This window comes from Lathamus discolor, chromosome 20 (genome assembly GCF_037157495.1).
Source record: "Lathamus discolor isolate bLatDis1 chromosome 20, bLatDis1.hap1, whole genome shotgun sequence".
Taxonomy (NCBI): domain Eukaryota; kingdom Metazoa; phylum Chordata; class Aves; order Psittaciformes; family Psittacidae; genus Lathamus; species Lathamus discolor.
In genome coordinates this window covers 3,958,323-3,980,580 of record NC_088903.1, presented here as the reverse complement: position 1 = coordinate 3,980,580, position 22,258 = coordinate 3,958,323, and the positions used below count along the sequence as shown (strand labels likewise).

The following is a 22,258-nucleotide window of genomic DNA, read 5'->3' as shown; positions in this document are numbered from 1 at the left end:
CAAAACTGTGGATGATGTCTTCTTTAAAGATCAGTTCCAGCCCTACAGAAAGTCCCAGACTTGATGCAGAAATCTCTCAGTAGCCATGTAAGGCCAGTGCTTCACAGGAGACCAAAAGAGATAGTTATCATGGTTATAATGGCAAAGTTCCACTGGTTGGACTTCTCTGTTTACACCCCAGTTGCTCTCAGAGCTTTCAGAGGAGAAGCCAGAAAGCGTTTCCCTGTTCCTTTCCCATTGTCTTCTCCTGCCTTATTCAGTGCAAAGACACAATACAAAAACCCCACTGCCGCACTTCCCAGCCTTGGTCCTTCCCAATCTACAAGTCCTCACTCTCTCATTTCTAAAAGTACAAAGCTACTGTACTGATGCTCCTCCAGCTTCCAGCCTTCTGGAAACTCAGGGCAGCCTACAACACCTAAAGCTTGCTGCTTTCTCCGGGGATCGCCAGCTGATTCCCACCAGAGCTGGGCTAGTTTTCTCCGCTTGCGAACTGCTGCTGACATCTAGCTGCTCCACCTGCTTCCCTGTGCTTCCCCAAAGGCCTTCCCACCCTTCCCACTGGGTCCGGCAGGCGCCGACCATGGACTTCCACAAAGCAGCTGTCCTAAATTCCTGAGAGGTGAAAGAGACCTAATGACAAGGGCTTCCAATGATCCAGACTTTATGAATATGCCTCTGGAAAGCCTCTGGGGCTGCACAGACTTAGCTCTTGTTTGTGGTCCTACAGGTTGGGATGCGTCTGGAAAGCAGTTCATGAGAAGGTACCTTGTGATAAACTGTTCCCCAGCAGAAAACACCCTGGAAACAACCTTTATATTAAAGAGCTGCAAATTATGGAGCTGCAAACCTCAGTCTGGAAACTGCATTTCCATGAGATTTACGTATTTCTTTGTGCTAATGAGATATACCCGGGAAGCTTCTGAGCTCAAATATCTGAATGAAAATAGGAGGAAAAGTTTAATTTACTTTTTTAAGGTCTTCTGAATAATGATTTCATTCTCTCTTAGTTTAACCGGTGCACCAATTTCCTGAAGACAAAAGGGAAAATGGCAAGAGAGAGGCCAAGTGTGAGCCACGCGAGGATCCTGGGCAAAGGAGGAGCTGGGTCTAAGGGATAAAGCTCCAGCCCATGGGGTACCTCAGAAAAGCAGGAGGCATCCTCTCTGCCCTCCACAATAACTACCGCAATAGGCATGTAGGCATCCTCCACTCCCACAAACGAGTAAAGTCATTCCATGTTTCTGCCTGCATTATTCTGATGTGCTAAAATGATAAGTGTGGAGCTGGGGAAGGAATGTGTGCTCACTCAGAAGAGATGCTTGCTGCAGACAGCTGTTGGGAAACTCCAGAGGAATCATATGCAGGACAGGCAAAGCTTCAAGCGATGCAACATTACATCAGTTTCGGTTCATTCTTACCACCACACCCTGACTCCAATTATGTTCTCCAGTCCTAGTAATGAAATCCAGGTATTCCTTCCTATGCACAATAAATTTATTAGAGTTTTTACCTATCCTGAGCTTTGCTCCTTTGTTTTTAGGGGCTGAGTGGAGCACAACTTGAAGGAAGGGCAGGCTGACATGCAGGCATTGAGATCTGACACAGGAGACCCAGGTCCAAGGGCAGATTCTGCCAGAGGCAGGCTCTCAGTCTTTGAGTAAATCTCTTTGAGCAGGTCTCTCCACACCTCTGTCTCCAGCTTGCTGGAGATACCACCGGAATGCTGCTGGCTTTCACTGTACTGGATAAGTAACATCCAAGGATGAAGAGATTAAGGGACACATCATTTAAACAGAAATAAGGAGAATAGGAACAATAAAATGATGGGCAAACCCATGAATACTGGCAGAATCCAGCCCTTCAATGAGTGGGATTATTTACTTGCCATACTAACAGCTATTCCAGTCCACAACCCTGACACGGAGTGAGGATTTGAGCACTTGCTCCCTGGTGAAGCAGGCTTGGAGAACGCCTTGCAGTGAACGGTTAGTAGTTTCAGAAAGCTCTGGAACGCCTGTCTCTTGCTCAATGTCAGTAGAAGCAGGTTCTCCCTAGAGAGAAGCCCATTGCTCTTGAGCCTTAGCAACACACTCATGAAAATCAGCTTAGCCTGAATTGTGCTGTCAGAAGAGCGAAAGGATTCTTACTTTTCCTTTTCTCTGCCTAGTTAAGATTTGCAGACGTCAGTGATAGAGAAGAGCCTCTCTTTTGTGCTTCATCCATCTTCTCCGAGCCCGTGGAGAACTCTATCTGGCCACGACTGCTCTGCCAGCTGTATCAGCAATCCTGCCTTTATATTTCCTAGGACATGATCCCAAACCTCTCATTAGAATGCAGCACATATAGACAGAGAATTGGCCATAGGATGTTTCCACTCCCATTCACCGCTCCAAAGCACCCACCCTTTGCTGGAACAATCACTATCCATAATGATGAAAACTGCAGAAATACCTTTCACTGAGCAACAGGAAACACGTAAAGTGCTTTTACCTCCCTTTACACTCTCTACATAAGAAACAACCCCTTTGTGCGTGACTGGAGAGCCACGATCATACACGAAGCACCTTTCATCCGTGTCCATTAAGAGATCACTCCGCAGCCTCGTCTCGTAGCAGTGCTCTGGATTTGTCATTTTGCCAATGGAGAGACTTAAAGGTTAATCTCTGCGTCTCTGATCTTTCCACAACTTTCTTACATCATTCCTCATACATCATTCGAGAGTCAAACTTCGTATTTATCCGTTCTTTTTCATCTTACATATTCCAACATCAGCACCTTGCATGAAAACTGCTTATTCAACTCAAAATGAAAATAAATTAATGAGAGATAAAGAGCTCTTTGATGCAATAGCCTTTAATGATTTCTTCCTGGTATATAATTTAGGACAGTGTTTTTCCTGGCTTAATGTTGTAAAGTTTGCATCATAAACAAAAAGCTGATGATTCATAAAACATTATTGCTAATGTATTTTTGAAATTAGCAAGAGACATGTAAAGTATCTTCCTTGTCTACCAGGATTCCTAAAAGGAAACTTCCCTTTGAGAAATTATTCTTGGCACCAATGGCTGGGGTAGCTGGCCTTATGGGAAGAGGATTCAGTGGTGACACCCACTTTGGAAGGTATAAATAGAGTTTCTCTGCCACAGACAGCTCGCAGTCTGATTTAATATCAAGCTGTGCATCTTGCTTTGGGCTTCTGCTTGCATTTCCAACTGCTGTCACCATGAGTTGCAACGTTAAGGAGACTATTACTGTGTCTAGCAAAGGCAGGAGCAGTGGTGGCAGCTGTATCATTGGTGGTGGTGGTGGAGCACGGATTTCTTCCTATACGATAGGCAGTGGCAGAGGTTTTTCTGGAAGGAGTTACTGCGGTGGAGTGAATTATGGAGGGGGACTGAGTGTTGGTAGCTTGGCTGGTGGGAGCTTTGGAGGTGGCAACTGCTATGGCAATGGCCTTGGTTTTGGCCTTGGAGGTGGTGTGGCTGTTGGTGGTCTTGGTGGCGACTGTTTGCTTTCATCTTGCGATGAGAAGGTCACCATGCAAAATCTCAATGACCGCCTGGCTTCCTACCTGGACAAGGTGAAGTGCTTGGAGAAGGAAAATGCTGAACTGGAATGCAGAATCAGAGAGTGGTATGCGACACAGGGCCTCTCCTGCGAGCCCCGGGACTACAGCTGCTATTACAAAGAAATCGAAGATCTTCAGAACCAGGTAACCCCCTTTTCGGTTGTTCCTTCCCCATTTAAAGCTTATGTCTGAATTTGTATTTAGAACCTCCTGCAACTGTTAGAGGTAACTTGGTGCTGCTGAATGTCTTTGCAAACAAATTTTGGCAAGCTGCCCTATGGCACGTTGTGGGTGCACATCAAAGACAGGCTGCAGGATGATACAGGTGGGGTGATACTCTTCAAAAGGAAAAGGCTGCTTTGTTACGTTGGGTTTGGACTATACAGGTATGAATCTGATACTGAGTGTGTTCTGAGGAAATGCAGGGGTGTCAGCCCAGTAGCAAAAGCAAACCAAAGAGAACTGTAGCACCAGAGCAAAACACACAAATGCTGTATCAAAGGAAGCGTTGTAAATTCTGGGTGAGACAAGTTGAGGATCTGAAACTGGCTGCCACAGTGGCACAAAGAGCTTGATACTGACGTCCACAGTGAAGGTTATGGCTGATCTTAAGGCTTAAAGATACCTTCCAACTATCTTTCCTGAGGATCCTTAAGCTTGAAGCCCAGAACACATCAGCTTGAATGTCAGCTGAGATGTAATGTCTTAAGGGAGGTTCTTTAGGTTCACTTCTTTGTGAAGCACCTTTGGGTCTTCCCTTTATATCTTGAAACTGGCAAGTTCCATCTGAGAGCTCTATAACTCCTAGCCTCTACAGAGCTGACATCTTCACTGTGAGTGAAGGAGGCAAAGCTGCTGCAAACTGCTCAAGAAAAATGGTTACTAAATTCAGAAGGTAACAGAAAAAGGACCTTGTGAAGGGATCCTGCCTAACTGCAATCTACATAGAGTAAAACAGCAGAGAGAAATGAGACATCTCTCATGGTCTGCTCTCTTCCAGATTGTCTGCGCAACCATTGATAACAACAAGATCATTCTGGACATTGATAACAGCAGGATGGCTGCTGACGACTTCCGAGTGAAGTGAGTACACCTCTGTGCAGATGGACCCTGCTGCCTCCTCCCTGCCCCTTTACATCTCACTTGTGGACTCTCAATGTGTAATTATAGACTTCAGAGGAGTCTCACTCCAACACCACATTAAGACAGGGTGGCGTGATGAAAGGCATCTTGCTCTTGGTCACCAGCCCTCCCTTAATTAGTATTCTTGGGTAAAGCATTTGGCAAGTCTTTGTGGTGAGGGTTGGGGACCCAAACTGCAGGGAGTGGTCCTTAGTGGTGTGGTTGGTGCATTTCCATCACAGACAAGTGTAGATTGGGATCAGCAAAACAGAAACACAGATGGATAAGTGACTTTTTACAAGGGCCTGTAGGGACAGGACAAGGGTATTGGCTTGAACCTGCCTGAGGGGAGACTGAGATGAACTCTTAGGCAGAAGCTCTTCCCTGTGAGGGTGCTGAGGCGCTGGCACAGGGTGCCCAGAGAAGCTGTGGCTGCCCCATCCCTGGCAGTGCCCAAGGCCAGGGTGGACACAGGGGCTTGGAGCACCCTGCTCTTGTGGAAGGGGTCCCTGCCCGTGGCAGGGGTTGGAGCTGGATGAGCTTCAGTCCCTTCCAATCCAAACCATTCCATGATTCTATGATTCTATGATACCAAACACATAGTGATCAGGAGCATGAAAAGCAAAGATAAGGAAGAAAAGCTTCCATGGAACAGACATTAAACACAATGCAGAAATCCAGTGCACAGAGCATTCAGCTGAGAGAGCAAACTGCAGTTCAGAGCAGGCAGTTAGGCAAGGAGAGAGATCTCTGCACGAACGGAGCACGTGTGAGATGTCACTGCTCTCTGGCAGGTATGAGACGGAGCTGGCCCTGCGCCAGAGCGTGGAGGCTGACATCAACGGCCTGCGGCAGGTCCTGGACCAGCTCACGCTCTGCAGGTCTGACCTGGAGGCGCAGCTCGAATCGCTGCGGGAGGAGCTCTGCTGCCTCAAGAAGAACCACGAGGAGGTAGGATCCTGCCCCCGCCATGGGAGCACCACGGCCCTGACAGAAAACTGCCGACGTGAACGTGCTTTGGGTTTAAAATGACGAAAAGCCGCTTTCACCCCACAGCTTCCCATCAAACCCTTTGGGGTTCAGACCTGCCTGGGATGGGGGGAGCTCTGGCAGAGATGTGGCCTCTGCTCTTGCCAGTGCTGGGAGTGCCAGAGGGGGGTGAAATTGCTGCTGACTCCAGTTGGATGAGGAAAGACATTACCCAAGAGATTTGTTGGGAAAAACACTTGCACCATCTTCCAGTGCTTTCTGTGGCCACAGCTCCGGGGCACCCCTCACAGAGGGCGGTCCTCAACCACCCAGCCCTGCTCTTCTCTTTCAACCCCCAGTATGCATCTGATCTGGGTTCTGCTTCCAGGAGATGAATTGCCTGAGAAAACAATCCACTGGAGACGTGAGCGTGGAGGTCAATGCCTGCCCTGGACCAGATCTCAGGCAAATCTTGGAGGATTTGAGGTGCCAGTATGAGACACTGATAGCGCGCAACCGCAAGGAAGTTGAGGATTGGTACGAGTGCAAGGTAAGCGACATGTGCCTGCTCCCAACAGACACGCACACTTCAGGGCACAGGAGGGCTTCGGGAAACAGACCTGGAGACAATAAGCAGTTCTTCCCTACAGTGAAGCCCAACATCAGCCCTTATTATCCACTGTGCTCCACAGGAGGCCTGTCTGACCAGTTTGCTATGTCCTGTCTGGAAGAGCAGACTTTGCCACAAGGCCCTGTGGTGTGCTGTTGGAGCTGAGATACTCCACAGTTGGATTAATGAGACAAGCTTAATGGGATGTGTAAAGCAAGCGAGCCACTGAAGCTGGCGGTTAACGCCCAGAGCAGGGAACGTGCCCTGCTCACTTTTCTTTATGCCAGCAGTATTCTGCTTCTGTAAAAGCAAGTCCAATTTACACAGGTATTCCCTAATGCTCTTCCTTCTGGACTGGTGATTTTCAGATTGAGGAGGTGAATCGGGAGGTTATTACAAGCGGTCAGGAGGTAGAGACGTGCAACAACCAGGTGACTGAACTGAGACGCCAATTGCAAGCCCTGGAAATCGATCTCCAAGCTCAGCTCAGCCAGGTGAGTGCTGAATGTCCCTACAGCCGTGATGAGGTGACTGCTGGCCTTCCTGAATGGCCAGACAGAGCAACCAGCGTGGTAGGGGGGGAGCATCTCTTTCAGCTCCAGGGTAACACTTAAATGAATGTTGTTTCTTTGCTTATCTTGTTTATCAGAGAAATAACTTGGAATCCTCTCTGGCTGAGACCGAGTGCCAGTACAACACCCTCCTCGGCGAGCTCCAGAACCAGATCACGTGCGTGGAGCAGCAATTGGCTGAAATAAGAGCGGAAATAGAGTGCCAGAACCAAGAGTACAAGACTTTACTGGACGTCAAGTGCCGTTTGGAGCAGGAGATTCAGACCTACCGGTGCTTGTTGGAAGGAGGACAGCAGGACCTTATGTATGTAGATCTCTAAATCCACTGGGGAATAAATGAAAATATCAAGGGTCTGTATGACAGATGGGGAATCCAACAGAAGCTTTAGTCTATCTTAATGCTCTCTTTGAGATGATGAAGCTGTCTTGTGAGCTGCTTCACTGTGATGAGCATTCAAATCTGAACTAATGTTGCTCCTTGGGATTTGCAAAGCAGGCAAACCAAATCTGTTAACTGCTAGTTACAACATCATAACTACTAGTATTCTGTCAGCAGGGTGTCAAAATATGAATTAATTGCAATGCTCTGTGTTGCATTTCCATGCCAAAAGGGAGCAAAACTATGAAAGAGCCCTGAAAGTGTAAGAAGAACACGATGTAAAATACCCTAAGCCCTACAAAGGACATAGTTTGAGACTTTTGTCATGTAGTCAGCCAGTGTCATGTAAAGTTCTAAAATTCCCTATTTGCTCTCCTCAAATCTATCCCACCAGTCATGGAGGAGGAATCGGAACTGGTGTAGGAGGAGGAGTCATTAGGACAAGCCACACCTATACAGCAACTTCATCGTCCCACTGCCAGCCCCAGGTCGCACCCTGCAAGACTGGGGACATAGGTAAGAGCTGTGATTTCTCAAAAGGGAACCCGTTTGATTCAGCACTCTCCTAGGACATGTTACTGGTATCTCTGCGGAGAGTTACTATGGTATAGGCATGATGGGCTGCAGTGCAGGCAACTGCACTGCAGAGTTAGCTGTGTCAGGGAGAAACAGGTTTAAAGAGTGCTCTGGGCGAGCGTGGAATTGCAGAGAACAGCTGAGAGACAAGAGGGAGCAGCAGAACTAAGAGGAGAAAGCTGGGGAAATGGGGCATGAAGGAAAGATCTGGAAGTAGCAGTAAAGAAGATGACAGCCCAAAAAGCTTAGCAAGAGTCTGGAGCAAAAAGAGCAAACCTGTAATTCCCATTAAAACACAATTATTTAGGGAATCTCTGGGGTTTTCTCGGTTGTCAGCTAACCGCTCTGGTTTAACAGAGTATGCTCCTGAAATAAGGGCACTACACAGAGCACAGTTTTGTTATTTGAAGAGTTTTATCTCTGTTCCGATCAAATAATGCTGCTATATTTCTTCTCCAGTGACCTGCAGGAGAATTTGTGACTAAGGAGGAATGGACTAGAAGATGAAATACAAAGAAACCCATAGAAAAACCAAGAACACTCAATGTTCACTGCACGCCTCTGCAGAGAAAGTAGAAGTAACTCAGTGATGCTTTGCCATGTATTTAAGGGGCCTGTTGGGAGCCACCTTCTCTTCTCTGTTCTGCTGTTTCTGTTCTTTAACGCTGTAATCTCTAGAAGTTACTGGAGTTAGTCAGGATCACTGTGTACCTGCTGGTGAAAAACTTCTCTAATAAAACTTTGCTTCTGCCTGATGCAATCAAGAAGCCTGTGTCTGGAAACTGCCTTCCTTTAGAAAAGCAGGTGCTGATCCATGCACAAGGGCCACCTGAGCTGGTCGGGAAAGGAAGCCAGGGAATGGCCTCACTGACCTCACAGGTCCTGTCCTTCTCCCTGTCAAAACCTGTAGCACACGTGGCCTGTTCCTACACAACATCCCCCATGCCCTACCTGACCAGATCAGGCAGGTGCCTGTGGGTTTCCCATGGAGCATTTTCCCTCAATTCGTTGCAAAACAACAGAGAAGGAAGTAAGCGGAGCTGGAGCTCGTCAGTGAAAGGAGAACAGAGAGATCATGGACGGAAATTCCCCTGTAAAAGCAAGCTCAGGGCGGTCTATATCCACAGACAGTTATGGCCTAGCAGCCATCCCTGATGCACATCTCCAGCTGCTCTCCAGATGTGTCAGGCACTAAACCGTGAGTCGTGCTGGCTGCTGGGGAGGACGATGTCAGTCACGCACCTCTTAACAGACCTGCACCGCAGGGACGTGCCTCCTGACTCCACCTGGGACTCTTGTTATGTGCTTCTGCCTCTCTGCAGAGCACATCCCATCTCGTCTGGTCAGATATCTGCCTGGGGAGGGGGACCATGAGGCCTGAGTGCCTGGGTGACAGTCAGCAGAGCCCAACGCAGATGCTGAGATGGCAGACTCTATAATGAATCTCTTCTCTTGAGATGGCCAAGGGATGGTTGGATATCCATAGATGTGCAGAGACACCCACAGGACGGAGACAGCGGGTGGCCTGAAAGCCCTTTTTATAACCTGTATAACACGACGCCAGCACTTCTCACACTTAACCACATCTAAAGTTATTTTGGAGCCCTGTGCAGAGAGATTAAAAAGCATTTGAAGCACAAAAGCGAGTGCATTTCCCCAAATCCCACTCCTGAGCACAGCACGCACCTGGGTGAACAAACAGCAACCCCGTCTGGGCTGATGCTCAGCCCGAGCGCCGCAGGGAGCAGGGAGCGGGGTCGGAGCCAAGGGAGGTGCTGCGGCTCCGCAGCAGAGAAGCAACACGACTGATCCCTGGTGGACGGGGCGGTGAGGAGCAGCGGGACACGGCGCCGGCAGAGCAGGAGGCAGGACCGCCGGCACCGGGCTCCGGATGAGGTGCCTCGGGGGAGGTCGCACCGCGCTCTGCACCCCCCCAGCAGCTGCCCCCAGGTACACCCCCCCGTGTGACACCCCGGAGCCCCGCGGCTGAGCCCCCCTGCTCCCGAGCACGGGAATCAAACCCGAGGAAAGGCAGCGTCGCACTGAAACTAAAACCTGCGGCTTTGGAGGCTGAGCTTTCCCTTTGCACCCTGGCCTTTCCCTCCTGCAGCCGCGGAACGAAGCACCAGGCTGGAGAGCTTGTGCAAATATTTTTACTGGCTTGGTTTTGCTTTGCTTTTCAGAGGAAAGTGAAACTGAGCCCGAGAGCTCAAGGCAGGGCTGGCTGTCATCCCCTTTGTACCAAGGCTCAAGGAAAAGCTTTTCATTTGATTTCAGACAAAAGCTTAAGAGCAGCTGCAATAGTGAACAACCCGTACGCACAAACGCTGCTTGTGCTAAAAACCATGGAACTGGTGGAAGCTGCTGATAAACGCAGCCTGGGCACACACTTCAGTACTTCCCAAGTCTCTCCGTAAGGTGTCAGCTGTACTTAACTGCCAGATCCAAGAGCAACATGCTCCTGTCTCCTCTTGCCTCTTTTGTGCCTACCCATGCGGTGAGCAGCTCCCGCAGCGCTGGGCTGGGACCGATGCCCTGCTGAGAATGGGACTAACATTCCACTGGGAGGCCCGGAGGTGCAGATGAGCTGGGCTGATGCTGTCTGTGGCTAAAAGGCAGCTGCTGTTGGGCTACACACCGAAAGCACAACAACATGTAATTGAAATAACGTTCTATGAAGTGCAGTGGTAGCAAAGGTGCAGTAATGGCAGTGGCCGGCTGTGAGGGAAAGCATTCCCTCCTGCCTTCCTGATCCCTGTGCCCACAGCGCTGCAGGATTCAGACCCGTGCTGTTGCACTGCATGTGATGCCTGGTGATGCAGGAGGAGTTGGAGGCCCTGCACCTCGGGCTGCAGCTGCTCTCTAGAGGGCACCCAGCTCCCAAAGGTGCCGAAGGGTGCACAGGCAAGCAGCAGGCATGCGGCAAACCCAGCTCCCATTGCTGGGCTCCTCCTCTAGCACAAATACACGAACACTAAACAGATGAAGTCGTGCCTGCGGTATGTGCAGGGAGCTCCTGCTAGCTGAAAACACAACCCGCTGTCAGCCCTGACATCCTGCTCCAGTTCCCCCATCAGTATTCAGTGGGTGCAGTCGCAGTGAGGTTGACATGACCTGATTCTCTGTGTGTGACTCTTGCAGGGGATGATGCAGGTTTCCTCCCTCCCTCCTTGAACCCCCCACTGGGTGCTCCTGCGTGTAAGAAAGTGCTCAGAACTGACGCCAGGCTGAAACTCATCGCACTAATTCCTGTGTGTGTTTGAGAATGGCACTGCAGTATTTTGCACCCTGTCATTAGGCAGGAGCACAGGGAAACCCAGGCCCTCCATACGAGTTATAAGTGGGTTATAATGACCCTTTGCTGATGAAGGTCTTGCCAATGGAGCAGAATTAGCTGAGACCCCAGAGTCAGCTGTGCAAGGGGCTGCCTAGACCCAAAATGAAGAAGTTCCCAACCAAAGGGTTCGTACTCTAAATGGGTTCATCTCTCACAGCTCTTGACTCACCTAATTACTGCTCCTATCATAATCACCATCGTTCCATTGGGTGGTGGATCTTTTGAAGGTGCCCTTTAATGTTTCAACAGTACCAGACTGCAATAACGAATGAGTAACAGATCAAGTACAATGGAGGCAAGAATTGTTTTTATCTCCAGGAGAGGTGTTTGCCGGACTGGCCGCTGCTGACCACGGTCTGTGGAGGGCAGCAGGGCCCGTCCTGGTGCTGCACACCAGCTTTCCCTGAGAGGTGGGTGAAAGGGCTGTGTTAGGACCATTGGACACAATAAGGACAGATTCCAGGGATATTCCCCGTGCCCACACATCTCGGGGTGTGGGCAGATGCCAAGACTCACACCCTGTCTTGCAGAAGAGCACAGGAGAGGTGGAACTTACCCTCTCACTTCAAAACAGGTACCTTAAAAACCTTCACTTGAGGTTTTTAAGGCATGCAAGGAATCACAAAACCACCGCCTGGTTTGGCTGGAGGGACCTTAAAGATCACCCAGTTCCAACTCCCTGCCACAGGCAGGGTAGAGCAGGTTGCTCCAAGCCCCATCCAGCCTTGAATGATCATATGCAGATGGTTTCTGTAGAATTTGCACTGCTTTATTTTATTAGATGTGGCCATAAATACACACAGGGAGAAAGGAACAGAATGAACAGCACATCCTACACTGTCCCACTAACTGGAAATGGCAAGGTAGGAATTACTGTTCAGAACTTTCAGTCAATTCACTATTAAAGTAATACACGTGATGGAGCCCTGATATTTTCAAATAATCTGAACTGAATTTTCTCAGATTTTTCCATTTGCAAACATCTACCTTTTATTGGGATGAGAAAAAAGCCCTTGTCATTTAAATGTCAGGGGAGAGGAGACTGTTTCATGCTAAATGTTAGGCAGCTGAACCTCAATGGGAGGAAGAACAGTGTCCAGAACAAGAACAGTGTTCTCCTTCCAACAGTCACGCTACAGGGACTGTTTCTCCTTTACTATGGAGAAATATTGTCCTATGGGATTATCTGGTGTTAATACAATTGCTTGTTGATTATATAATGGAAGTTAGTTTATAATGTGCAATTATGAGGATGAATCAGGTTCCCCAGATAGATCTTCCTCAGTTTTTCTCTGTGTAGCAACATAAACAAATTGAACTTTCCTGACCAGACCTGACCAGAAGTGGGAAGGATGGAAGAGGAAAGCATTGCAAAGGGGGGGAACAGGCTGCTCATACCCCACCAAGGTGCTTGGCAGCCTCAGTAGTTCAATGCAGAGCTCAGAGATGGAGCTGATGGGGGCTTGTGTGTGCTCAGCTCCATCCCCCAGCACCTCACCCCAGCTCAGCCTCATCCCCTGCTGCTGCCACGCACTCCAAACGAAAGACGCACACCTTTTGCTGCTGTGGACATGGTGATTCTGCTGTTCAGCTGCACTGGGTGACTTCAGGCCCACACTGGGTGAGCCGTGCAGGCTTAAATAGTGCCCCAACCTCCTCTGGGCAGGAGCTCCAAACAGTTTCATCACAGGATAAGAGAAGAGGCCTCATTGCAAACAAACAACTGTGGTGCCATCTACCCCCAGGGCATCCTCCTCCTCCTTCCCCTCCTATTTTGTCTCTGACCTGAAGCAGGTCTGTCAATGTGCAAGGACAGGTTTTCCTGACTGCCACTGAACGCTCAGCGCTGAGGGCATGCTGGGACCGTGGCCTCTTCCATTAGTTACGCTCAGTGCATAAAACCCAAGAAACCTCAGCCTTATTCACCTGCCCATGACAGAGATCTGTCCTCAGCAAGGGCAAACGATCTGTCAGTGCCTGTTCCCAGGCCCACTGAGGTGGGCAGGGAGAGGAAAGTGCATTCAGATGCTCAGTGGACTGGGAGCATCCATCACCTCATGGGGTGCCAGTGGTCCAGAGGCTGGGCAATGCCACCAGACGCCACGTTAAATGGATGTAACCCAACAGTTTCATAACACAATAGCTGTTAGCATAGAAAAGAATTTTGTGCACTTCAAAAGGATTTCTCACTGGAACAAGCTAAAATTATGCCTTGGACCTCACTAAGTTTTGGGGGCCACTAATGGACCCCACCATTTACACTTCCACAACCAGCAATGGCCTTGCTTCCGTGGCCATTCAGCTATGGAAGACGAAACCTGAGGTGTGCCCTTCAGTGTGGGCGAGGGTGTGCTGGGAGGGGCACTACAAAAAGATGTTTCCATAAACACTTGCTATAAGCCATAACAAACAAATGTCTAAACTAGCAACAACCACCACCACAACACACCGAATCAGTACGGGAACCTGGATATCACACAACAGTTCCACTGGCAAAGGGTGGCAGCTGACAGACCTCACGGACAGCATGTGGCTGGAGCCCCCCAGGGGGAAGGAGGGCAGATGTGGGGGGCACTCAGGGTTGAGGTGCAGGTTCCTGTAAGAGCTCTAAAATGGGTGCTCAGCCGAAGTACCCACTGCTGTGTGTTTGAAAAAGACACGATCTTGGAAGAAGAAGATGCAAGATAGGAAATACTTCCTACTTTTGGTCATGCCGTGTCCATGAACAGCAAAGAAAACTGCAAAGAAGATGCTATTCTGATGTACAGCTCATGGGCTGAATCCCCCAAACAGGAACTTAACCCTTCTCCTCCGAGCAGGCATGTTTGTATTTGCACTGTGTAAGGAATACATCCTGACTGGAATTCTGAAACCCTTTCAGGTGCGGGAGTGTTTCCTCTCCCATCCACAGACATGCCAGGAGGGCCCAGCACAGAGCCAACCATCCTGCACTGCATTTGCTGCGAGCACATAAAGAGCTATCTATTCCCTGCAACAAACATCCTGTCACACGTCCTTTCCTTGCAGTCTTACTCAGAGCTATTTTCCAGTTGTTGTCAGACAGTTCTTCGTAATTAATTTGTTATTTATAAATCATAATTGTGGATGACGTTTAGGATAGATTGATGGGGCGTGTGGTGCTGGCCAATGGTCACCATGACAAAGACATCGGAGTGGTTCACAGCACCCACAGAATACATCCTGGGATATTCAAAAGACATAAACCAATAAAGGACTGAAAATAAGGAGCATACAGCATCAGATACCCAGAAACCAGAACCTGGTAAAATACCACAAAACCAGCCAGGATTCCTTGACAACATTCTGAAAGGTGAAAGAGCAGGAGAAATAGAGTCACATTCATCACTGACCCACATTGTGACAGTCCATGGTTGTGCTGAAATAGATGTGAACAGGATGAGTGGGATGAGGTTAATACAGATGACTGTAAATCAGTGACTAGATCACAGAAAAGATCTGCCTAAATCAGAGCCACCCAATAGAAATTACATGCTTTGTCTTAACAAACAAATGGTCATGGGCACTCAGAGCATGGGTTAAGCTTCCTGACACCCTCAAACATCTCCCTTTGGCAAATTACCCTTGGCAGAAAAACAACGGCTTACAACTGCATGAGAAGAAGGTACTCCCTTTGAGGGTGACACCCACTACCTCGGGTATAAATGTGGACCAGGCAGGGTGGAATTTGGAGCTATGATTCCAGAACAACTGTAAGACCAGCTTTGAGATTTCACCCGAGTCACTGCCGCTGCCACGATGAGCTGTGGCTCCAAACAGACCTCCAGAAGCTGCCTGCGCGGGAGCAGCGGTGCTGGGGGTGGAGGGGGCAGCGTGTATTCCTGTGCCTCCTCCACAAGAGTCACTTCCAGGACAAGCGGTGGGGGCAGGAGTTCTGGCAGCAGTTGTGCTGGAGGAAGCTCCAGAAGCAGCTATGGTGGGGGAGCTGGTGGTGGTAGCTGTGGAAGGATCAGGCACAGTAGTTACGGAGGAGGAATGAGCAGCAGAAGCTGTGGAGGAGGAATGAGCGGTGGTTATTATGGAGGGCGAATGAGCAGTGGTGGCTATGGAGGGGGCATGAGCTTTGGATCGGGTGGGAGTGGGTTTGGTGGTGGTTATGGAGGAAGCTTTGGTGGAGGTGGTGCTGGTTTCAGTGGTGGCAGCTTTAGCAGTGGTGGCTTTCCTGGAGGGATGGGGGGAATTCTCTCCAACGATGAAAAGCTGACCATGCAGAGCCTCAATGACCGCCTGGCTTCTTACCTGGACACCGTCAGAAATCTGGAAAGGGAAAATGCTCACCTTGAGCAGCTAATCAGGGAGTGGTACCAAAAGCAAGCTCCTTCTGGCACAAAGGACTACAGCCACTATTATGGAGAGATTGAAGACCTTCAAAACCAGGTAGGATGCTCTTTGTCAGAGAAGTTTAAGCATTGGCGGATGTTTTGTGATTGAGTAAAACATCTGTGGCCAGCCCTGGGCATGGAAGGTGAGACAGAGCTATGGCACTGACACAGGTGTCTCGACAGGACTCCTGTACTCCCAAAACAGTTCTCGCAGTTCTGATGCTGCTTTCACACAGGTACCTTTTTGGTTTGCACTGTACACAACCTTTCCAGGCCTCTCCATGTAGGACGTGCTGTTCTCCTCAGACTTCTAGGAATTATAACAAGATCACATCCATATTTCTGTCCCTTGTGCAAACCTGAGAGATTCACAGGGACATTCTTCCTCAGCATGTTGTCTTCTCTTCTAGCTTGTGACTGCAGCTGTGGAGACCAACAAGGTACTTCTGGATCTGGATAACACAAGGATGACTGCAGAGGACTTCAGGATAAAGTAAATATATAATCCTCTTTTCCAGGAACTGACTTCCTTTCTCCTACTTTCCTCAACTTAGTTTCATTCATCCATTCCATAAGCAAATATCAACCCACAGAGACCAGGGTTCCTCCTGGTTCCATAGCAGAACAACTGATATTATTTGTAAGGGTTCAAAACTCTTTATTATTCCTATAATGATCTCCAATGGGAACACTCCCTATGGCTGTAGAGTCAAAGCTTGAAAATACCTTTATAGGAAGGAATAAGAATTGTGATTTTCTCTCACTGAAAGTCAGATGAAGCAGATAGAGGAAACCTGCCCAGAGTCTACAGCAAAAGGAAACAATGAAAAGACCACAGAATACTTTTTGATCTTAAAGGCTATAAGTAAGATGAAACTTTAAGTACTGGCTGCTGGATTTGTAATTCTGCTGGTTGAGAGATGCTGCGTGCTATGGAGCGCAGACACCAAAGTGCGACCTGGAACCTGAGGACAGGGCTGACCCCTGCACTGACCCTGGCCCTTACCTAGCACTGTCCCTGGCACAGGTACGAGACCGAGCGTGGGCTCCGGCAGAACGTGGAGGGCGACATCAACAGCCTGCGGCCCTTGCTGGATAGTCTGACTCTGAACAGGTCTGACCTGGAAATGCAGTTTGAGTCTCTGAAGGAGGAGATGATTGACCTCAAGAAGAACCATGAGGAGGTGAGAGCCAGCTCCTCGAAGTGCAAACTGCAGAGGAGAACAAGAACACTTACAGTATCAGAAATGTGGGAGGGTTTGCAGGCAGCATCCTCCACACTAAATAGTTTCCCCTGTTCTCCTCGTCAAGGAGATTCAACATACACACAGGTGCTGTTGAAAGGGTCAGGATGGGTTCTTATGTCAGAGCAAATTAACTGACTTCAAAACTCTTTTGCAAAGTAATTTCCCCCTTTTTGTTTACTTGCTTTCTCTGCAGGAGATGAAATCGCTGCACACACAGTCGAGTGGTGATGTGAACGTGGAGGTGAATGCTGCTCCAGGGGAGGACCTGCTGAAAAAGCTGAATGCCATGAGACAGGAGTATGAAAATATCATTCAGAAAAACCGTGAAGAGGTTGAGAGCTGGTATGAGAGCAAGGTAAATAAATGGTTCTGATTTGAAGGTTCACATCACAAAAGAAAACCCATGCCAACCTTTGGTAAGAACTTCCTGTAGGTGAATGACACTTTGAACGATGACATCCCTTGCTTTTAGGATATAGTGGCAGAATCCCTTTGGTTAAAATAAAAGACATCACAAGTGGCCTTGAACTGCACTGGCAGAGCCACACAAGCAAGTTCTAACAGCCCCCCTGTTGCAAGTGACCCTGCTTCAAGCTGTTAAGGAAATGCTAAGGGACCATGCTGCCACTGTAAGTAAAACTCAAAAACTCCAATATATTAATTTTTCAGATGGAAGAAGTGAGTCAACAGGTCCACTCAAGTGGCCAGGAAGTGGAGGCAAGCAACCAACAGATCTCTGAGCTGAGACGTGAATATCAGAGCCTGGAGATTGAGCTGCAGTCGCAGATCAGCATGGTAGGGAATGGTTGCTTCTGATCCTCCGATACACAAAGAACATGTGAGCTGCTGGAATGTAGCCAGCACTCCATTTAATGAGGATGCTTAGTGCATAAGAATGATCTAATCCTGCCACATTCCCATAACGCGCCACATTCCCATAAACACCATCTTGTGCTTTCCCTTTGCAGGTGGACTCTCTGCAGTCCAACCTGGAAGACACGGAACGTCGTTACAACATGCAGCTGCAGCAGATCCAGGGGATGATCGGTCCCTTGGAGGAGGAGCTGGCCAGCATCCGCTGTGAGATGGAGAGTCAGAACGAAGAGTACAAGATGCTCCTGGGCATCAAGACCCGCCTGGAGCAGGAGATTGCTCAGTACCGGGCTCTGCTGCAGGAGGGGCAGCATGGCATTAGGTACGTACTTTCAGATTAGCCTTTGCAAACAGGCAAAGATGAACAGAGCTGTATTTGTATTAGGAACTAGTGGTCAATCATCAGCATATCTACTGCAATCACAGGAATCTGGATGGAATCAAAACCCTAGCTGGCAGTGTAAAAAGCTGCAGTATTCTACAATTACTGTGAACTGCACAAAAACAGTTACAAAAGAATTTATAATTTGCCATTTCTTCTCCTACGTGCAGTCACGAAGTACAGTTATAGACAAAAACGAAAGGTCAGACAGAAAAACCTTCTTTTCTAAATACAGAAGGTACATATTTTGAAAGCCTTCTAAAGGCATCCGTTACCTTTCTTTTTCTTCTTCCTTAATCAGTTAATTTGTCCTTTACCAAGACAGTTTCAAAGCAGTTCTCTAGAACATGCTTCACACAGTAGCACTTCCTCAGTCATATGAGGAGTTCAGAAGGAGTCAGCGAGTGGCTTTGATACAGATGACAGGGCACCAGACACCGGTCACATTGCTAGAAATGCCACACATTCATGGCCTTTCCTCCTTACAGCACCTCACAGGGAGGAGCTGGTGGTGGATCTTCAGGAGGAGGAGGAGGAGGAAGTCATGGAGGAACCAGCTGGTCTTCTGGAAGAGGAAGTAGTGGAGGAGGAAGCAGTTGGTCCTCAGCTGGAGGAAGCAGCGGAGGAAGAACTGGAGGATCCAGCAGAAGAACTTCCTCATCAGGAGGTGGAGGAGGAGCGAGCGGAGGAGCAGGAGGTGGAGCCTGTGGAGGAGAAGGAGGGGGCAGATCCTGCCTCTCCCGCTCATCATCATCTTCCCAGCCCCAATCTGGCAACTCTTATGAAAGCCAAGGTAAAAATCAGGATAGAAGGGTACACCCTCCCATTCCCTTTTCTCTGTAGTAAGAAAGGATGTGACAGCTTCCGTCCTGATTTGGAAATCAGGAGATATTTGTGCTATTTTTTGCCAGTTGTCCCAAAGTCCACTCTGCCATTTGTTCCTATGCAGTAACCCATCAATAGGGCAGTATTTTCAGAAGTGACATAAATGTCACGAAGAGTTGTATGAGGACATGTAGAAAGAGGAAATGAAGAGGGAAAGGGAAAATATTCAATGCAAAGCATGCAGGGAACTGGGGAAGTCAGTAGTCTGGGAACGAAGCCACATGTTAGAAATGTAACTGGTGTTAAGGGGGAAAATGGTTAAAGCAGGGTTAGAACGCTCAGGGCATTTAAAATCTATGGGGTATTAGCTGCAAAATCCTGACTTAGCAAGAGATAGGGAGTGACCAGGTCTTCTCCATGTCTGATTTCACGGCTGTGGTTCCAGAAGATGCTGAAAGCATGAAGCTCTGCCTGGAAGGGAATAAAACACTGGACAGAGGAGCAACAATGGAGGAAGTGTCCGAAGCCATAAAAACGATGAGACGGGGTAAGGCTCCAGGTCCCAGCAGCAGCTCCTCAGGCAATGCCTGGAAATGTTGCAAATGAGAATATATAGATTTAAAAATATGGAAAATGATCCCACTTTGAGGCTTTCATTGAGCCCTTCTTATCCAGGAAGCAACAGGGCTATTAATCTTGGCTGAGTCTGTCTCACACACATGCTGTTTTCCCTCCCAGACTGACAGTTGGTCATGACAGTATTGGCTGTAGACCAAAGGGCCTGAGGCCACCATTAGAGAAAGTAAGAATACAACAGAGTCTCTTGATGCTGAAAACAAGGGCAGTGATTTCCAAGGCCTTTGTGGAATGAGTAAGATTATTTTGGTAAGATTTGGAGTAGATGAGATCTAGTTTTTAAAACTGAATAGGCTTTGCAAGCTCCTCTGATCAAACATCCGGTCTGACTTGCAGCAGTCCTACATACACTAATGCTTGATAGGCAAGAGTAATATATATTATATGCCATCACCTGCAACTTATAAACATTTGTTGTAAATATCCACACACACATAAATACAGATTCCAAGTTCATCTGGATTTCATTTCTACTGCCACAGTCACTCTAAATTTAAAGACTTGCTTACAATGGCACACGTGACTGAAGCAGGTCCACGTATTTAATACAATGGAGCTGCACACATACACTTGTACAAATATTAAGTCTGATCTGTTCTAGCCTTGCCAGAGTGCTGGGGAAAAGCCCAGAGCAGTGAGAAGTGCACATTCTATAATTACTTAGTAACATAAAGATTAAAAACACTGAATGAGAGAACACTTCTTCAAAGAAAGTCTTGCTTCCCTTAATCCTTCAACAGGGAGTCTCAGAAGGTCTGAGGAATGATGGGCAAAAGCAGCATCTTCCACCCCAGGACCTTACCTCTGGGCCTTTGGACCAAGCAAGACTGTGCTAAGCATGTCTGATCGTGCCTCTGCAAAGAGCAAGAGCAAACACCTGTTTGAGTTACTCAACACTCTTCACTCCAGGGGCTCATCCGAACGCTCTGGATGACCCATCAGCTTCTTCCCTCTGAATTTCTGTTCCTAATCACTGGCACCTGAGTTAATCTCCACTGTGATTGTTATTCCCCTGAAAACAACAGAAAAAAACCCAAATAAAATAAAACCCCAACCCCCTCAAAATAAACACTAATAAAACTTTGCTTCTGTCCGCTGCAAGCACAAAGCCATGTCTGGGAGAGATTTCCTTTAGCAGAGATTTTTCTTTGAATCAAGCCCAAACATCAAGCCCCACCTGCTGGGGGTAATTCAAGTGTGGGGTGTGCTTAAGCAGAACTTCCATGGGCTGCATTGCTGCAATGGATTATTTAGACAGACCTAAGGCAGAAGCTCTTCCCTGTGAGGGTGCTGAGGGGCTGGCACAGGGTGCCCAGAGAAGCTGTGGCTGCCCCATCCCTGGCAGTGCTCAAGGCCAGGTTGGACACAGGGGCTTGGAGCAAGCTGCTCTATGGAAGGGGTCCCTGCCCGTGGCAGGGGTTGGAACTGGGTGAGCTTTAAGGTCCCTTCAACCCAAACCAGTCTGGGATTCTATGATTCTTTGCAGTAAGTCAGAGGGCTTCTCACACAACACCTGCTCGCTAACACACACTTTATCCCTTGCACTTCCCGACTCATCTGCTTAAACACAAAGGTTCCAGATAGGAGTATCACTGCTACGAGGTTTTCTCTCTGTGTTTGACAGTCACGAGTTCTGTTTTCTCACTCTGAGGAAGGCATCACCCAGTGCAGAGCATTATGAAACACAGACTGAGTGGGAGACCGTGGGAACGGGAATCCTAGCACCCGAGTCCCAGGCAGATCCGTGCCAGTGATTCACGGCGTTGCCTTACACCAGGCTCCCAGCCAGTCCTGTCGCTGTTTGGAAAGAAACAAAATCTATCAGAAAATCTTCTTCTGGCCTAGCAGGTCAGTCTCTGGTGGGGTCTGATCTTCATTAAGAGCTGCTTCACACACAAACATGCACCGATGTCCCTTACTGACATGCAAAGAGGCAGCGCTAATGACATTTGCAAGGATACCCCCGTCTCCCTCCTATTGCAAAATCACCTACTCCATTTTTAAAACCCTTGCAGGATCAAATCCAACTTGTCTCTGTTCCTAGCTGTTCCCTAAACCTACTTTCTCCGATGGCTCTGCCAGTTTGATACCTCTGGCAGACAGTGACAATTCTTTCTTAGACCTGTCTACTGAAGATACTAAACTGACAGCCCAAATTAAAGAATACTCCCAATACAGGAGCCTTGCTTCTCAGACCTCCTCTAAGAGCCTGCCAAGTTAACCTCATATAATCACAAAATCCCAGACTCGTTTGGGCTGGAAGGGACCTTAAAGCTCCTCCAGCTCCAGCCCCTGCCACGGGCAGGGACCCCTTCCACTGGAGCAGCTTGCTCCAAGCCCCTGTGTCCAACCTGGCCTTGAGCACTGCCAGGGATGGGGCAGCCACAGCTTCTCTGGGCACCCTGTGCCAGCGCCTCAGCACCCTCACAGGGAAGGCCTTAATTCTCAAATTTCAGTGTCAAAACTGTTGCTGCTGGGTGATGCTTCCTGGCTGTTACAGGGTTTTTTACTGGCCATCACCCCACCTCTGGCCTTAGAGCAGCACCTGGGAGGCTCTTAAGGAGGTTAGGTACAATTTACTCGAAGAAGCAGCCTGTGCTGGAGCTTGCTGCTCTGCAGCATCGTAGCAGCTCTGAGGACTACTGGTACCTCTGGCTCCTGTCCTTTCCAACATTACAACCTTGAGTAGTTTTACTGCCAGTTATCTAATAATCACCATCTTGCAACCTTGCAAAAGAAAATTCCACTGAAACAAGTCCTGGTGAGAGCAAAGCAGAATGAAACTGGCAGAGTTGGAA

General features: G+C 48.4%; 2 protein-coding genes across 4 annotated transcripts; both read left to right on the top strand.

The window, feature by feature from the left end:
• Window positions 1-3,226: 3,226 nt before the first annotated feature.
• LOC136023908 (keratin, type I cytoskeletal 13-like) lies at window positions 3,227-8,545 on the top strand. Its single transcript, XM_065698912.1, has 8 exons — window positions 3,227-3,715; window positions 4,572-4,654; window positions 5,488-5,644; window positions 6,051-6,212; window positions 6,641-6,766; window positions 6,922-7,148; window positions 7,618-7,739; window positions 8,259-8,545. Exons 1-8 carry the CDS (start codon window positions 3,227-3,229, stop codon window positions 8,282-8,284), a joined length of 1,392 nt encoding a protein of 463 aa, XP_065554984.1. The 3' UTR covers window positions 8,285-8,545.
• A 1,124-nt stretch (window positions 8,546-9,669) lies between these two features.
• LOC136023898 (keratin, type I cytoskeletal 13-like) lies at window positions 9,670-20,535 on the top strand. Of its 3 annotated transcripts, none has more exons than XM_065698896.1 (9): window positions 9,670-9,749; window positions 15,908-15,990; window positions 16,525-16,681; window positions 16,938-17,099; window positions 17,414-17,539; window positions 17,713-17,939; window positions 18,488-18,792; window positions 19,270-19,371; window positions 20,201-20,535. In XM_065698896.1, exons 2-9 carry the CDS (start codon window positions 15,965-15,967, stop codon window positions 20,224-20,226), a joined length of 1,131 nt encoding a protein of 376 aa, XP_065554968.1. In that variant the 5' UTR covers window positions 9,670-9,749; window positions 15,908-15,964; the 3' UTR covers window positions 20,227-20,535. The 3 variants fall into 3 exon arrangements, with proteins under 3 accessions (XP_065554968.1, XP_065554967.1, XP_065554965.1); XM_065698895.1 differs by lacking the exon at window positions 9,670-9,749 and adding an exon at window positions 14,914-15,552 and having other exon boundaries at window positions 19,273-19,371; XM_065698893.1 differs by lacking the exon at window positions 9,670-9,749 and adding an exon at window positions 14,914-15,552.
• The last annotated feature ends 1,723 nt before the right edge of the window (window positions 20,536-22,258 follow it).